The sequence below is a fragment of the Drosophila serrata genome, unplaced genomic scaffold, assembly GCF_035046125.1.
Source record: "Drosophila serrata isolate PLE 108 unplaced genomic scaffold, ASM3504612v1 contig_241, whole genome shotgun sequence".
Taxonomy (NCBI): Eukaryota; Metazoa; Arthropoda; class Insecta; order Diptera; family Drosophilidae; genus Drosophila; species Drosophila serrata.
Genome location: NW_028257139.1, coordinates 1,108,676 through 1,128,065, shown reverse-complemented (window position 1 = coordinate 1,128,065; position 19,390 = coordinate 1,108,676). Strand labels below are relative to the sequence as shown.

At 35.2% G+C, this 19,390-nt stretch overlaps 1 protein-coding gene across 1 annotated transcript in view; it reads left to right on the top strand.

Moving 5' to 3' along the window:
- The window catches only part of LOC110188266 (IDLSRF-like peptide), a 40,781-nt gene that overhangs the window by 17,867 nt on the left and 3,524 nt on the right, over positions 1 to 19,390 (top strand). Inside the window, exons 3-4 of the mRNA XM_020957955.2 lie at positions 11,233 to 11,361; positions 15,474 to 15,672. Coding sequence (XP_020813614.2) covers positions 11,233 to 11,361; positions 15,474 to 15,672 — 328 coding nt within the window. The remainder of the gene's footprint in view (positions 1 to 11,232; positions 11,362 to 15,473; positions 15,673 to 19,390) is intronic.

The following is a 19,390-nucleotide window of genomic DNA, read 5'->3' as shown; positions in this document are numbered from 1 at the left end:
TTTTACTGACAATAAACCAATTAAGTTACCGGACTTATTTTCCCAAATAAATTGTTTTAAAATTCTTCTTGTTATTGCTATAATATTTGTGACTTTTAGAGATATTAACACCTATTAAGAGAATAAAATTTTCTACCAGATTTATCAAGGACACATCTTTAAACTCAATGTTCACTGTTTGCTTTAGCCATTTGGCCTGTCGTTAAGGTGGATTTCGCAGCTGGTGGTCCTGAAACTGGTGGCTAATTTGGGGAACGGGGCTTCATTCGCATTAGGCCAACATCAAAGTCACAGTTAACATGTGAGGCGGGTGGTAAAAACGTTTTAATCTGAATAATTTATAAACTGTTTTATACATATATTTTTTTTTGCGCACACGTATAGCTTCCTCCATGTTGTTTATCCTATTGTTTTTCCTCCTCCCCCCAATGGCGTCGGGACCACCTGTGTGAGTTTTTCGCCATAATACTCTGGATTGAATTTACATATTTACATCCGGTTGCTAGGAACACAACCAACCATATGTGCTCTTCGTTCTGGTGGGGATTATACCTGTCTCCACACTGAGGCGCTAAGCTGTGGGCCCAAGGATATATGTGGTATATGTTACTTTTGTCTTATCGCAGACATGGGATGTTGTTGACTCCTCCCCGAAGGCTTATCGATTAAATGGGTTCTGGGGGAAATTTATTTAAAATTAAGTCCGATGGTTTATGGAGCGATTGATGGGTGAGCAAGGGATGTGATGGATACGCAGATATCTGATATGAAATGGAAAAAAACCGCTGTTCAACCCAGCCCATCGTCATAAACCAGACTGCGACTCGAATTGCCGTCGCATTAAATATCAAAGAGTCAAGCTATTTCATTATTGTGAAATGCAAAAGATACCTCCGCGACCTTCGTCGCTGTACATCCTACGCCTTTTGTAATTTGCGCATTGAGCCGTGTGATTTTCACCAGGTGACAGCAAAGAAAAACAGCTACAAAAAAAAGAAGGCTGAAAAAAAACAACGCCAAGGAATGAAGAATAACAAAATATTACACTTTGTTGGCGCAACTTTTGTTGCTCTTGGCGCTTTTATGAAAAAGGCAATATGCCATAAAAAGTACAGGTGGAAAGAAAGCTAAACAAAAAAAATGTACACAAAATAAAGATAGAAAAGCTTTTGCCTGGCTTTAATTTTCTGTACCTTTTTTCTTTTTTTCACACCCTCAACCGGGAAACGGAAAACTCAGCCAATAGAATGCTAATCAAAACGAATGTCGGTACCATCTGTCAATTACGGCAACTTGCAGTCAACATCCTGCAGCAAACGACTTCATTGTACTTCCGTAACGTGCCCTCCATTACGGTCTCAGGCTAAACTTGAACTTGGCCAAAACATTTTCGCCCTGATTAGGGCTCATTAATTTTGTGGCCTGTACGCTAATGTCTTGACATTTCGATGTGATTCTAAGGGGAAAGCTTTGTTCGTCAGAGATCAATTTGGTTGAGTGTGGAAAAGCGGCGAGAAGTTAAGGGAAACTTGTGGAAACAAGTCACAAACTTTTTTGGAACTAAAGTGTTTTATTTAATAGCAACAGGAGGTACTTAAATAATTAAACTAAGGCTTACTTAATTGTTTTATTTTATCGAAGGAAATATATGAATATATAACCATTATCTATATCATAAAGGGTTTATCATTTATTTACTTTTAAAGTTACGGGTTCGAATATAGTTCTCTTCTATTATTAGTTTATTTTCTAAGTTTATTTTCCACCTGAGTTACAGTAAAAACTATTTGAGAGAATACGGAAAAGTTAAACACTTTACTATGTTATACTTTTGGAGACCTTGAATCCTTACAACTTCGGCAAATAACTTGGCAAAATTCAAACTCGCTGGGGAAAACTTTATAGATAGAGAATGTTAGTCTTGTTTTTTCTTTAAAGGTGAACTTCTATCAAATACAACTTCCGAAAATTCTCTTTTCGTAGTATTATCTTAACCACATTCAACTTGGACCTTATGTTAAAGCCCTTATATGCCAAAAACATACATATATTAGCCTCAAGCTGAGCGGAAAACCCCAGCAAAACTAGCTTGTTAAACGTAAAACTCCTCGTAGTAGATGCGGTGAAAAGTTAAGCACGCTTTACTTAAATTTACTGAAACCATTTAATTGTTAGAGTCGTAACTATGGGGAGAATATGGCGAATTAAATGGCGAAATGCAGGCAGGCAGCAGGAGGGGAATATTTAGTTTTAATGCGAACCAACTGACTTGCCACCGGGGACACCACCAACCATGTCCATGTCCACGTCCGCGTCCTCCTGCGTTGGCGTAATTGTCATATTTCTTTGCCAGCAGCAGCAGCAGCAGCAGCACCACGCAACTCAAGTGGTAATTATTTCAGCGTTTTCCTTTGCAGAAAGCGAAGTGCAAGGTCCTCCGGAGCAATTAACATGAGCTGTGGCGTCTTGCTGAAATTGTGTCAGCCAGGACAAGGTGAGGCACTCAGGACCCAGGACCTTGGTGCTATTTAGGGCTTGACATTTGCATTTTAAAGCGCGGGGAAAAACTATTCAGACATTTGAAAGGGAAAAGGATTCAATGTTTATTCCTCACCCACCTCGTAGAGTGGGTCAAGGCGGATGAGTTTAAGCAACCGGAAAATGACACTCTGAAAGCCAAAAGCTTATCAATAACGATTTGTCCTGAGTCAGCCATAAAATCAAATGGCAATTAAGGGGGCAATCAATTTTACAACTTCCTGAAGCCAATCCCCCAGCAATTCTTCTTTTATGTTCAGAGTTCTTATTCTGTAATTCAATTACCGCTCCCAGGGAAGTGAACAGAAAGCTGAGAATTGACAGTGTCATTACCACGTGAGTGCATAAACATTAATAATTCTCGGTTTATTTCCACACCATCTCACAATGACAGTGAAGAGACGGGGCAGATGGAAAAAGTCACAGACGGAACCGGAAATTCCATCAATTTAATGACTTCCCTTTTCACGACATTGACATTGGCCATGGTCGTTCACTAAAATATGGGTCAAGGCAGTCCCGACTGTCAACTGGCAACGACCAAAAACAGCGGGATATCGTTACAATTCAGAGATTAAGATAGAGTTACACCAACACTCCCGTATTTATTACTGCAGTTGACTTTTGTGTCTCACTGTAACATTTGATAATTGCCTGCGGCACGACACTCGCACGTAAAAGTTGTTAGCCGCCAATTTGATGGCACTGCAGGCCATTTGTTAAAGCAATTAAATGGTACGAAATCATGTTGTGGGTACTAGAAATTGGTTAGTTATATTCTGGATATTTATTTTGGATTTTTTACTATATTGTTTACTGGTTTTTATGAGGATTTTCTATTGTTTTATTTACAATGTACATAGTTAATTCGGAAAGCTGTTTAATTTTTTTGAGCTGAATTTATTATTGTACATTACTGTAGTGTAGCAACTTATACAATAGTGAGCGTACAATATTGTGTATAAAGTTGTTTGTATTTAAAAGCAGCTATGACTCTTAACAATGATGTACTTAGACAAATTATGAATATATCGAAAAGAAAGGAATATATTTAAAAATAAAATAGAACCAAATACACCATTTTATATAAAACATATAATTCTAAAATAACTATCTTAAACCTTTTTAAACTCAAAATAACTCTGTTATAAGGCTTGAATATCAAACTCATTAGAAACCTTCAAATTTAAGTACCATTCAATTATATTTGTTTACTAAATAGTTGCAAAATTGATATAATATAATATGTTTATTGCTTTATTTTTGATTTAAAAAATGTATTAAAATTTATTTTTCTTAAAATGAAAAAAGAAACCATTATTTTACCAGTTTTCCCTATATCTTAAACTAGTTTCTCTTATAGATATTTGGAATGACTTGATTAAGCCATAATTAGTTAATCTTATTTATTTTATACCATTATTTAATTTATTTTTTATACTTTTTATTATTTTAATTAAAGTAACGCTTGTGCGTGACATTTAAATTGTTATAAACAAACCGCAAAGTGAACAGTTTTTCCTATTGCAAATTGCAGACAAACAGAAATATCCACATACCGATTAGGATCATGTGAAATGTTTTCATTGTCGTAATAGTGTCAGTGGCGTTTATATTTTGTTTTCGTTTTGTTACTATTTTAGTTGTATTTTTGTTGATTTTTTGCTATATTGTTTGTGTTTGCTTTTAAGTTCAGAGCACTTGCCCCACGCTTTGTTGGGTTTCTCATTCGCCTGGCATTTGTGTTTGCACGAAATTATTTCCATTCCGACTCGTTGGTGTCACGCTCCTAATGCGAACTTTGACTGGTATATATATTTCTAGGATATTTCTCTATGTATATATCTGTATATCTCGGTATATGCATCTCAGTTGGTATTTGTCTGTTTGCGGCTGCCATCGCCACGCCAACCAAATGACAATTGTTGGCCTAGCATTCATTCAGTTTGATTGCGTGAAGTGCAGCCACAGACGGTCCCACTATATTTTAGCCATTTCGTTCATTTTAGCCATTTTGCGAATATATATATTCTTAGTTGAGTAAAGGATCATTCAAAGGGAAGGGCGCTGTGGGGACAGACGACCTTTCACTCCCTCACTTGTTTTAGTTTAATGACGTTCTTCTGTCTGTCACATTTTCGGGGGAAATTCGCTAAAAATACAAGGGAACATTTTGGTGGAATTTGTAATTCCTTTTAAAGCACTCACACTAATTATGAACAGATATATATATATTTTATTTGTTACATATTTCTTTATTTTAATATATGATATAAATGAATCTGTTTTATTTATGTAATTCTTTAAAATCAGGATAGAACAAGATGACAAACTATATTTTTTGTTAGTTTAAACAACTCTGATTTATGTAATATTTACTTATTTTCACTATAATTTATAGCTTATAATTCCTTCCCTTTGCACTTAATCAAATTCCACCCTTTTGGGTGAAAAATTAAAATCAAATTCAGGCTTGGCATGTGCGTTTCTGCTAACAAGCCATTGCTGATGGGTTTGGCCCTAAAATTTCACCATGCCAAGGAAAAGCTTGTGCACCTTAACGATGTGCTCTCATTTCCGCTTCATTTCCCCTTCAACAATTTGCGTAAAAAATCAAATCCCACACGGACACGCCTAAGCCCTTCGACCGGAACAAATTGCATTAGTTTCCCGCACTCTCAACTGTTTGGTGGGTGGAGGGGGCCATATCCCATTCCGGCTTTTACGATTGCAAATTTTTTCCCATTTTCGCACATGTATTTTTTCCGCACTTTAACAAAGGCATTTCCTTTATGGAAAGCGTATTTTTTGTTCCATGTTTTTATTCGCTGTATTTTTTTGTTTTATTGATCAATGGTAGTGAAAAGTTTCACGGCAGACTTTCGAGAGTCATAAACTTGCCGCGCACTGGGTTTTCCTCTAGAGTTTTGTTTTAAACGGTTCTGATTTTCTGGTTGGCTGTGATTTCAGTTTGGTGCAACAGATGGCAAAAGTTTTTCCTGGTTGAATGCATTAGATAGAGAGAAGGACCAATCGATGGATGGCAGGAAAAGATTCTAATGCAATTTCCTTACTCTAGCAGGCGGCATAAATTCCCATTGCGGTGGAAGTAATTAAAATTGATTAGGAGTCGAATAGTAACTCCACTTTATAATTTATGGTTTATTGAGCCTTGAACTTCACTTTAAGATGGTAATTTATGTATCCTTCTTCTAATTTTAAATTTTAATTACCAGTTGACAGGCGTAGGGAAAGCTGGGAAATCTTAGAGACAGATAATGTGAATATTATATTACATGATGTGAGTGAACTTGCATGTGAGAGAGGGAGTGTGAACGGGTCATCTGGGGATGAATATAAAATTAATAGGTGTGGCATTGTGTCTCTACATATACCTTATCATGCAACTAATTAAACTCCACCCCATCTCCATGATGTACTTTGTATGCACTTGTCTGAGTGCATTGCCTTGGCCAATTTGCTTAAGCGGCCTAATGGATACTGGTAATTAATGTTTCAAAATGTTTGGCCAATGAATTATTTAAGAGTCACTTTGCTGGCTGAGAAGTAAATGTGTAGCGGTTGGAATATTAAATTGATTTGAAGAATGGATTTCCAGGTTTATTGTATTTGAGAAACAGAATGGGCTTATTTTTACTTAAATGATGAAATGCTGTTAGGGGAATAATATCAATTCTATATTATTAAATTTAATCTATGCTATTATACAAATCACATAATGAAAAAGATTATAGGATTATACAGAAATTTATCTTATTTTGTTTAAATTGAAAATCGAAGCTAAAGCTTTGTTATGTGTTTTTTATTGATCTATATGAAAGGTGAAAAGCTTTGATTTACACCTATATCATTTCTGTTTAGCATTGGTGGTAGTCAAGTTGTACAAATTATTTCAGAAAGTCTTTATAGTTGTAATTAAAAGATACAACCTCCACAGACCAGAGAGATATATTATTTTGAGAATTTAAAGACATTTGGCAGTTCACCCAAATGATTGCTATTAATGGCAATAACAACACTCAACAGACTTTAAATATATCTCAATTTGTATACATTATAGTGTCTCATTTTCTGTTTTAAGCAACTCATCTCTGAATATTATCGAGATTATTTAAAACCCCTGTAAACCTCATCTCCACTTCCCACTTTCAGCATTTCTCTTTTTCCAATTTCTGGCTTTTCCCCAACTCTTACCAATCGATTTCCCAATTTGTCATTGGCTCACATACACTCCTCAGCTGGCATTCGAGCCCGAACACACTCACAGATGCAAAAATAACGCCAGAACAGGGCTATATCTCACACTCTGTTGGCCATAACCGTAACCGTAACTGTGGCAAGACAATCGAAGCGACGCGATGGCGAGATGCATGTCCTCGATGGGGTGAGGGGAAAAGGGGAAAAGTACATTTTCTCATAGTGTGGCACCAATAAATTACGTCAGAGTTTTGTTTTGCTTGTGTGCACGTGGCAGTGCATACAAATGTGCTAATTTATAAGGAAAACAATTAGTTTCTTGCTGCTATTGTTTTTGCCAATGCAATCAAACTGGTTTCAGCGAGCAAAAGGAGGCAAACCCAGAACACGCATATGTATGTATGTATTTTCCGCCATCCAACTGTCAGCCAAGGAAAGTAATTTTCATTAGTGAGCGGTCCTGCCAAGGGTGTGTGTGCAATTATTTAGTTGATATTGCGTATACGTCATTTTGTGCCCTTCCCTTTTGTTTATTTCACCCAGTACAGTGCACAATACATAGTATGAGTATGACTTTGGTTAGTCACTCTGCGGTTACCATATGCAAACCTCAATTATGGCCAGGAAATGTTTGGATATGGTGAAAAGAAAGGCGGTTCCAAGGAAGTTTACTATGCCATTTGTCTTGAAGAAGAGAAAGTTATGACTTGAGGGGTTCCGTAATTAATCAGAAGTTGGCAGAAACAATGGGAAATTGTAAAGCAAGAGGTTCTGAAAGTAGAATTTGCATTGTACTTTGAGAAATAGTTAAAGCTTCAATTAGACAGATTAGCACATGAAATAACTATGAACCTTAGTAATTTAATATTCTCATAGTATCAGCATTCCTAGACTTAAACTATCTTAAAAACTCGTAGACATTTTTATTATCTTTCCTCCCAATTAACCTCTAGACTTAAGCAAACCTCCTCATAAGTACAATAGACACATCAGACACATCAGAAAGTCAGCCAAAACTGTACATAACTTTCCCCCTGTCGTCTTTAATGTAACTTTTGGTGATAACTGTACCTTTGCTGTCGCTTGTTAGCTTCAAATTTGTATCTTGGGTGTTCATAAGCCGGCATCTGTCAGCTGAATCGATGTCTGGCAGAAACTTGAACTGAATCCATGTTGTTTCAACCACAATGTTCTTGGACAGATATTGCCCGATGGCCATAAAGAGCAGCCACCCTTAACTGGGGACCCGCCCGGGCAATTGCTTGGGTCAGGTGAACTGCAATTGGCAGGCATCTTCTATACATAGAGGAGCAGCTGATATAACACACACAAGCTCCAGCCGAGAGCAATGAGGCAACATTACGTATACGCCATGCGTGACAACACTTTCTGATGTCGTTGCTATTGCTAGTCTCTTGGCAAATTGACACATGAAAACTAAAATTCTGTTAACTATTCTCACAGGTTGTGTTTATTACACTGGCGTACATAGAATTACTTTTATAACAAAGGTACTCTCTCTTTGTTTTCATTATTTAATGGTGTTGATTGCATACAGGGACAGCAAGTGTTTGCTATTATTTTTACTTAGGATTATATTACGTACAGATTATTACTATAAAAGTTGATTATAAAAATCAATAGTTCTGATGACAAGCATTTTCTTGCTTACAATTTTATGTCCTGCAACATTTTTAAGACTTATTTTATATCCTAAATGTCTTAAAGGATACTTGCTTGATCAAGTGTCAATTTTGTTGCATAGTGTTATTACACCCCTTTTACGGCCACAGTGGCAGCGAGTTAAGAATATTCCATAGAGGCAAGGCAACAAAAGCCGAAGGAAGAAATATTTCCTGGTGTCACGTGCAGCGCTTAGCAAAATCCTGTACAGGATAAAGGATAACATTTTGGCTTCTGGCTTTCGGACATTGTCAGGCGGAAACAACATTGTGTATGTGAAGAAGCTTTTCGCTTCATTTAACTCTGGGCTGAAGCCCATGTATACGCTTAGTATTTTTATTATTTTCGTATGCCCAGAGATAAGGAAAGTCTGAGCTGAGCTCCCAGGGGAGGCAGAGTGCTGCGTGCTGTCGTCTACTTATTTATGACATTTATGCAACATTATGTGTGCAGCACACGACTCTGTTGAGGCCCCACCCCGTCGATTTTTGAAAATTAATATATATATATGAATATGTGTGTGTCGGTGGAAAACCACAGCCGATTTAGTCTTTGGTGTGTTGTGTGTGTTTATGTTTATAAATATGTGAAAAGAGTGCTTGGCTTGAGTTTCAATGAAACCCCGGGGGATAGTTTTTATGCATCAGAATGGGGCAGCATTTATGTAGCATGCTTTTAAGAGAAAACTTATTACGAAACTTTTGAGACTCTTTAGGTATTTAAATTTATATTTTAGGAAATTTAAATTTAAGGAACTTTAAGTTTAAGGAACTATAAATTACCAATAATACACACATTCTATTTCATAAAAATTCCCTTCTAGTGTTCATACCCTTCCCGAAATTCAATAAACAACAAAAGAGAAAAAAGAAAACATCTTTAAAAAGAATTCAACTTGAAATTGCCAATTCTTTTACTGGCTTCCAATCACGTATAATCGTAAACCGGTTGGGCATTAAAAATAATAAAGTATTCAAATGGCAATCAATTGGCGTATAAAATCGAGAACCAACACCAAGACTAAACTAAAAGCGACTACGAAATATATAAAGGGAGGAAAAACAAAACGCTTTCGATGCCCACAACAAAGTACCAAAAGTTGTCCCTTTTATGCCTCATAAAAGCCAACTTTAAGAGCGGGTTATAAAGGCCAGCTTCGACACAGAGACCGAGACCGGCTAAAGGCCAGGCCAACCCTTTGGCCCCCCTTTTGACCTTTTCAATCTGCGCACCAACACGCACAATAAACCGAAACACTTTTCGCAGTGAATCATTCGCTCGGGGAACTGATTTTGGGGACTGTCGCCACTATATTGGATCCCTCTGCCTGTCAATTAGTAGGTAGTGTGTGTCCATGCACATAAATATCAATTGTTTTGACATTAACCGACGAAATAATTAATCACACGATATTAACTTGTCTGGTGCGTGCACAGGTTCATTTACCTTGGCAATATTAAGGCTTAAATGTGGCTCCAGTCTCAACATTTTTCCAACAATCATTCTGTAGATTTTATTATTTCTGGTTGTCACCCGCCCGAAAAGTTTCCAAGATAAAAGAAATTTGAGCGAAAACTCCAGCGTAACTTTAATAGAAAAATATGTCAAGGATGTCAGGATGGAAGATGGACTTATTCCTTTGGACGCAAAATTAAATTAAACTTCTGAGCTGAACAAAAAGGATTTGTTATTTGAATGCTTAACTTATTTGTGGCAGCCATAAAACAAAAGCCAAAGAGCCAACATTTTTTGTTTGCGGCCGGGATTTAACCCACAAATTCCGAACCGTGCGAAATGGCGTTGAAAAATGAAAATTGTTTTCCCCCAAAAATGCGACCAAGTCCACGTGCAGAGCCTAATAAAACCAATTTGCCTCTGCCAACAAAGAAGAATCCTACACAAAAAATATGAATGAGGTTTATATTGTAAACAAGCCGGGAAAATACGCTACACAATAAATAAAAGAAATTGTCTGAAATATGTTGAATCCGCCTGGCACAGCCGAAAACAATAAATTCAATTAACTTGCCCCTCTTGTTGTTCCCCTTTTTTTTGGAGGGGGAAAAGGATGGTGTTTGTGTTCCACTCTGATGGCAAAACATTATCATGCCGTTATCCTTTTCATTCTTTTACGTCCTCGACATAAAACTGAAAGCTTACTTAACGCCATTTTATGCGGAGCAAAAATGTTGTGAAGAAACAAAAAAAAAAAAGGAAACAGAAAAAGCTACACAAAAGCAAATTAATTTGCTTAATTGTCAGATAACATTTTTTGTGATATTTTTTCTTGGCTTTTAAGGGCAGTGTTTGTTCAACAATTTAATTGGATTTCATATTTTTAGGCTTCCGTAATGAGTTTTAAAATTATATTAGAATTGTGTATATTATTAATGAAAGAAAGTTTTACATATATACTAGGAAAATAGGTTTATATTTGTAGATTTAATTCAATTCAATTCAAATTAAATATATAGTATGGTAACCATTAGCTAGCATGTTTCATTTATTGATTACGTATACGCAATGTTGCCTCTGAACTAACAAGTGTCATATAACGACAAAAAATAAATAAGCAAATGCACATGAATAAATGAATGAAATAAATGTCATGCCAAGCCATTTAGCCCAATAAAAATCAACACAATTTCTGTCGTTTTTCATTTTTAAATCTCCAAATATTTTGGCTTGCCCACTAAGCTCCCCCGGCTTAAATCTTTTGCTGTAAAATATTTTTACCATAATTTTCCAAACGTTGGCTGGAGTTTTAAACATATTTTTCATTTCTATTTGCAGATGCCTGTCATCCATACGAGCCCTTTAAGTGCCCCGGCGATGGTAATTGCATTTCCATCCAATATTTATGCGATGGTGCACCCGATTGCTCCGACGGATACGACGAGGACATGCGCCTCTGCACCGCGGGTAAGTCATCATCATCCTTCTAACTCATGGAATGGCTTTGAAACTGGGATTCTAATTGATTGCCCAACATTTGCCCATAAATAATTCGGTTTAGCTAGCTCCATTGATGTATAGACTTCTGGTAAATGGGAATTGTGTCTCAAAATTATCCGGAAATTAGCCAACATATTCAAGGCCAGAATTGAAATTAATGCGGCCCAGAGTAGGATCGAAAAACTTTATCCTGCTGCACATTTTGTTACATTTTGCACCAGCTGGCAAACTAATCGAATTAGTGCAAGCTGCACATAAGTTTTTTTAACTAAATCTGAGAAACTTTCGCTCCCAGATCGCTGTTCGTCAACTGAGGTTTTTTTTGGCCAAGTTTCAAGTGGAAAGGAAATGAGCTCGCTGTCAAAAGCTGGCCAACAAAAGTTGCACAAGAAATCTTATTAAAGTTTTGCACAGATTTTTGGCCAAGCAAGGCTTTTAACCATGAAAGATGAAAGATATTTAAAGTTTTTAAAGGCACTCATTTTAAAACAAGGAAAGGATATTATGATCTTTCTGGAATTATATTCTTTTATGTTTGAATATTTAAAATAAATATTATACATTACTGTATTAATTAAAAGTCATGAGAATCATCTTGTTTTTCATTTAGCTTTATAATTAAATTAGTTCTTTTGATATTAAAACACGTAAAAGGCATCAATAAAATTACATACTCCACAAATCAAATCAACTTAAATAGTTATCTCGTCCTTGCCTTATTTTATCAATTGAATTTCCCCTTTTTAGTCATTTACCTAGAACACAAGAAGCACTTGATTGCAATCACCAAAGTAATTGCCTTAAATTGAAAAGCAATTAAAAGAAAATATCAAATGAATAATTTCATAATCGATGCATACTGCCTTACTTAATTTGTATATATATATATATAAATTATATATAAATCAGATGAAACACAATAAAATTTGGATAGAGTGACCAAGAATAATGTCTCCTAAAAGTTGTTTTATATATATACCCTAATTATGTCATGGATGGCATGATAAATTGTAAAATTTGCACACACAAAGGCCGTACAAATTGGGTGGAAAAACTTCACCTTATTTTATGGCCAAAAGAAGATTTCCCACCCGCTGAGCAAACCGAAAACGGAAAATGCGAAACTTGAGGCCAAACTGCAAATTGTTGCTGCTAATTGCCAGCAATTCACTTCACTTCGCCCGAAAGTTGAGATACAAGCCGACACAACTTCCCTCTCTCCTTTCCCAGTCTCTATATCAACTTTCCTTCCCGTTTTCCTTATCTCATACCTCTCCTTAGTTTCCCAACACAATAGCATAAATTTACGCTGGTTTTCCGCCATTGTTCGTCTCGACACGACCAAAAAAAAAGAACTATTTTTCGACAATGAAATCATTTAGGAAGTGTCGGCTGCCTTGGCGCTGGCTTAAGTTATTGCCTCAACCTCGGCGCTCTTTGATAAATTATTCGCCCACTTTCTCGTTATTATAGCCCCTGACTCGTCCTTTATCCTGTGACTCCTCCTTATTGGGTAGCTAGGCAACAGTTGAAACACAAAACGAAGGCAATTTTTGCCTGGCCATCACATGTTTAATTATGGAAAAGCCTTATCCCACAAAAAGTGCTTGAGAAATATGTACTTTAATGGGTCCTTATTATTGTACGATTAGAAATCAAGGAAATACAAGAAATATATATGCATTTTTTATTAGAAAATGTATTTTTGGCACTCTAACTTGAAGATATTAATTTCTAAAGATAAAAACTCTTTCACTTTAAAGAGAAAATAAAGATATACAAAGTTTAAAATGAAAAACATTTTCTATACTCTATTTCAAAGGATATTCACATCAGTGAATTTCAAATAGATTCAAGGCTCCATAGAAACTCCATTGGCATTTCTTTTTATAGAAATTTCGATATATTATTTTCTCTCTTTTGTATAATGAAAATTCTTGTTAAAAATATGCTGAATGTGCCAAAAACTTACCAAGAAAAGAACTCCAGGCTGAGTAAAAGTTAACCGAATTAAAGCGAAAGTTAAAGTTCTGCGTATTCCCTCACACATCAGCTATTTTTATATTTCAGAGGAATTTTCATTACGCATGCAAATTATTTTATTAAAGTTCCATTGAAAAGAAAAAAAGGAAAATATATATAAGAACGAGTTAAGTTACAATAAAAAAAGTATTCGATAAACTTTTTCAACGCGCTGCATTCGAATACCCTAGGGAAATTAACATAATTTTGCATACATTTTTATCAGGCAAAAGCAGCGAAAAGAAAGTTGAAAAAAAAGAAAAGAAATGGTTAACCCATAACCCATGCTGGCAGAGGGATCTCTTCGAGGCGAAATTGCCACGTAGTCTTAATCTAAACTGCTGATATACATCGTCCGGAATATGTAACAAGTTAAAGGCAAACAACAGGCGACAATACCCGCTCCCAGAGCTTTTCCAAACATCCCAGCCCGCCATTTGAGCCTCGTCCCTTGAGCGTGGCTCAGAACACAGGACGAATACTGAAGCTCATGTAAAGGATGTGAAGAAAAAAACAAAGCATTTTTAGAAATTCGTTGCGATTAAGAAATACCATAGATTTGAATTTTGTGGAATTTAGTTATAGAAGTAAATAAGTTCTAGCATTAAAAGTAATAATTTGATATAGAATTTGCAATTGTTCTTGAAAAAACTCTACTAGAGAGGTCTTAGAAGCTATTTACGTTAGTCTTACTTAAGCTTCAGGACATTCAGAGTTATATTTTCCTAATTAAGACTTATAAATCTTACTTCTCTTCATAAAATCCAAAGGCAAACACCTCGAAAATACAGGGTATGACAAGTAAAAAACGAAAGGAAGTAAAAAACGGTTTGCAAACGTCGCCATTTGCATAACAAATACAGTCAGTAACTGAATCAACACACACACACACATACACCCACTGAAAGGACAGCCATCTAGACCCCGTGTGTCCTTGCAGCCATTAAAAATGCCAGCATATGTAGGGTGGCTGGGTAAGGGTTAACAAGTGCAGTCAGTGGGTTAAAAAAAGGACCCAAGCGCCAAGTAAGGTCTGTCCTTTGTGCATGACTGACTGAGAGACTGAGAGACTGAGTGACTGAGTGACTGAGAAACTGTGTGACTGACTACCTGACCAACTGGCTGACTGATCCATAAATGTTTGCCGGAGCCAAAGAAAACGCAAACAAGAAAACAAACAAACACAAAAGAAAATGCGAATGAAAAACTTTCTCTCAACAGTTGAATGAAAGCGAAATGAAAAATATATATTCCTTTATGCTCAGAAATTGCCTTAGGGGGAATATACCTGAAAGGGAATTTCCAGTCTGGCAGGATAGCAAAATAATTTAAGGTTTTGCAGCAACAGAATTTAAACATTAATAAATTAAAATAGTTGTATCCGAGAAATAAGATTAAAATGCATTATCCTTTTAAATCCATTTAAATCGTCTCAATTGTATTCTGCAAAAAAAAAAGGATATTTACTTTACTATTCATTACAAACGGTGTTTTTTTGATTTCTTTAAACTTTTAATGCGTGTTGTTTTCTGGTTCTATGCAAATGAGATTTTTTATTGTCCTATAAATAGTTAAAGGACTCCAGCGTTGTCCATATCTCCAAGGACCTTCTGCCCTTCAAAATAAGCCCTTTAATAATTTATTCGAGAGTAGGGGAGGAATTTCATATGCACGCGTGCGTTGGAAAAGGCGAAAGTTGCTCTGATGAGCAACCAAAGTTCACTATTAATATTAATGCCTAGGAAATTGTCAGACGTCAGCAATAAAATATTAATTAACGCCTTATTAAATATGTTTACAACAGCTATTTCAATTACAATGGCTTGTAAGTGAAATGTATTGTTCGCGTATTGATTCCCACATTGTTTGCTTGTCTGCTTAATGAACAAAATTAATTTAAATCCGTATAAATTATGAATGCAAATGCATTAAGCTGTCTGTAATCAGGGCCATCCGAAGTTTATTAATTACTTTTTTTCGCTGGGTCATATCACTCAAACGAAACTTTATTTAATTGCATACGTTAAAAGTAATAATGTGTGTTTTATTAATTGCAGCCAAGAGGCCGCCGGTGGAGGAGACTGCATCCTTCCTTCAGAGCCTGATCGCCTCCCACGGACCCAATTACCTGGAGAAGCTGTTCGGTAGCAAGGCACGTGACGCCCTCTCACCCCTGGGCGGAGTGGACAAGGTCGCCATCGCTCTGAGCGAATCGCAAACGATTGAGGACTTTGGCGCTGCCCTCCATCTAATGAGGTGAGTGCCCCAAACCATCCACTTTCACTGCATCACAAGCTGTGGCAAAATGTGTGCACTGGGGGAATAATGTTAAATAATATAATAATATTATAATAATTATATAATAATAATATCATAATAATAATTATAATAAAATAATAACATACTATTATAATAATATTTAATATTATTAGTATACTAATTAGTCTATACGAAAATTTCATATTTCTATTTAATTTATTTATGGACTACGTGTGCAGATTTATAAGAACATGCTGTATTTCTAATAATAATGATAATAAAAGCTTAATAATAATATAGCTGAAATTTGTCTAGATTTATATTATATATATATTTTTTATTGCACATGTAAATATAGATATTGAATAATCAAAATTTTATTACTTTAAGATCATAAACTCTTAGTTAATACTTTTGTAATATTTAAACCTTTCTACAGATCAAAAACCTTTAGTAATGTAATTTATAATATTAAAACCTTACTCTGCTAATTTAATATAATTAAATATTGTATTCATATATTTAGTTTAAAGTCTGCTGTCTCAGTATACAAACATTTTCTCTGAGTGCATTGCTCTGGGGTGCAATTTATGTGCTTGGGTTGGTTCTTTGGCTGCCACAAAATCCTAAAGAGAAATTATTTCCCCTTTTTTTTGTCAACGGCTTTTCGTGCAGAAAATATAATTTTAATCCAGGTTCTAAGTTTATATAAATAATGAAAGCTCTTTAAGAACCAACTTGGCATTGCTCCGGGCTATTTTCACATTGTTGGGGAAAATCCTTTTATTCGGGAAAAACTATAAAAAGGGGGAAAGTCCAGAGGCAAGCCGGTTCCTTTTTAACTCACCCTTTCGCTCGCCCAGGACCTTTGTCCTTGTCCTTGTCCCTTGAATTATCTCTGAATCTGCTTATGTGTGTGCGTGTGTATTTCTGTGTGTATGTGTGTGTGCTTTTCGAGTCCTTTTCTCTGCACAGCTATTTTAGTAGCTGCAGGAACAATAACATTTGCTGCTCAAGGGTTCAAGGCAACCGCACACAAACAAACGTGTGTGTGTCATGAAATTTTAAAATATTTCATTCATATTTATCATATTTCCCTACTTTTTTGGCTTTATTTTATGAACAGCATCTTTATGGGCTTCTGGTGCTCCTTTTGCATAATATTTGTTTTGCTCGTCCTAAGTAAACGAAAATATTTCTCTCTGCTTAATGAATTAAATTATTAAATGGAAAGGACATAAATGGAAACTTTAGGGACATGATTTAATAGCAAGCACATATAATAAAACTGTGTATTTAGGGTTAGTTTAAGAAGATTTTATTATTTAAAAGAGATTTTATTTGTGTACAAAAAAAATCAACTACTTTATTAGCACAAAACATTTGAAGTATTTCTTTGCTTAGCTAAATTATCATAAATCACTATTATTTAAACAATAATCCCTAAGGCTTTGATATATATTTAAAAATAAAATCATTGACTAGATGCTTTATCCTTTCGATAAGGTTTTCCCAGACACATACACATACGTTTTCCCAAGCTGCCTTAATTGCATTACTCCCTCTCCATGGCAGCCTCCAGGCGGCCTTCGCCGGCAACTTGCTCATGCTACAATTTCCAAGATAAACAAAGGCACAAAATTAATTAACAAAAATAACAACAAGCTAACTGAACACAGACGAGGGAGATGGCCAAATATAAACACACACACCAACACACGAAATAACATGAAAGAAAAATTTTCATTAAATTAGTACAACAAAAACTAACCACAAAAATGGAGCCGCAAGGTGAGAGGTTGGAGTGGCAATAATAATAATCATAAAATTGTGGGCCATGCAGGCACAGGATCTCAACATGCGGGACAGACAAAGGACACGAAAATATTTGCCTTCACGCACATGTTGATAAATTAGCAAAACACCCAAAAGGAACAAAAAAAAAAAAAAAAAAAAGAATAAGTTTCAGGGAAATGGGGGTCAGGAGAAAATGTGAGAGGGCGCTGTGTGTCTGGCTGAGCTGGAAATTTACACAATTTCATCAAGGCAATTAATCGCCCAAGTGTCATAATGTCATTCTACCCGGCTCAAGACTCTATTCGAGCGACGGGAGACGGGTCGGAATTGAATGGATGTACTCGAACCACAAGACACGCACAAATGTTATTAATGTGTATTTTGCACTCTTGTTTTTCCAACCCAACTAAACAGAGAGAAAAATTGCAGAATTTTCAGTGTAATTAAAAGTTTTTTCCTTCTCATAATATATATGTTTTGTATACAGAATGAATCCTGCGGACCGTCTAACTTGAATTCCAAAGTTATATATTTTATCTATTAGCAAGTCTTGAAGTTGGATTAAGTATTTAACTGGCAGTTATTTTAAATATAATTTAAATGTGATGGTTATGGGTATCCCTTTGACTATTTCTCGTTAAGCTGATTTGGCAAAGAGACAATTTCTGGGGCTAACATAAATAGGGATCTGATCTGAACTCTCTGTCAAGTCTTTTTCGGGGCCGGCAAAATTAAAGATGATTTCATAAGATCAAGAATAAAATATAATCAAAACAGTAGAAGTGCTAATACTTTTTTAGCGAAATCAGTTTTAACCTATGATTTGTTTTTTCGTTAACATAAATTACATTTTTGACAGGTCGATTATAATTTTTAACAAGTTAAATAGTTTTTCACCTTTTCGAAGAAATGCTTTTTGTGGAGCTTAGAAGAAACATTCCTAATATTTTTTATTTATTGTATAATTTATTATATACCTGATGTAATTCAAGATTTTTTATTTAATCTGCTATAGTAAACACTTATTTTTTTCTGTGCACCTTTCCTTTCTGTTTTTCCCACTCACTTTACTAATTATGCTGATGATAATGAAGTTTATCTAGCAGCCGCAACAAGCTGAAAAATATATATGGGCACGGGTAAAGAGCAAAGTTGGGCGGTTTGGGGTCAAAGGACACCCCGGGATACAAGCCGCAGGAACAATAGCAAAAGCAACAACCCCACGTTACCTGCAGGGATTAATTAAGCAAAGCGTATAATTTGAGTCTCACCGCAGCAAAGCAACAACTTGTCCCAGGGTGTTTGTGTGTGTGCCAATGTGGGTTTGGTGTGTTAAAGGAGCTTTTGGCTTATTTTTTGAGTTAACAGTGGGTTATATAATGATGAAATTAAGTTTAAAGATAAGAAAAATAACTTAAAAATCAGTATTTACTATAGTGTAGATATTTATTTGATTGTAAATATTTATTATAATTTGAATATATATTTTTTTAAAGTGGCCTATTACTTGAGTTAACAGTGGGATAAATAGAATTTATATTTAATTAAAAAGCAAGAAAAATAACTTAAGAATAAGTATTTACTGTTGTGTAGATATTTACTATTTTATATATATTTTTTTTTATAATTTAAACATATAGTTCTTTATGTTATATGGATAGAAAGCGGACTTCAAATTCCCAAGTACAAATTCAACTACACTTCGTTTCATAACCACACTAAATTTTGAGAGAGATCCTAAACAAAACTATTAGATGAAATATGTTTCTTTGCGAGTAAATTAAATGATTTTATTTTATAAGCTTGCTGTTTGCCTTGGACCAAATATATATAGTTTTATATTAAATTATATTAAATATTATATTATTTTATATATATGTATAAATTAATTAAAGTCTTAAATATTATAATATATAAA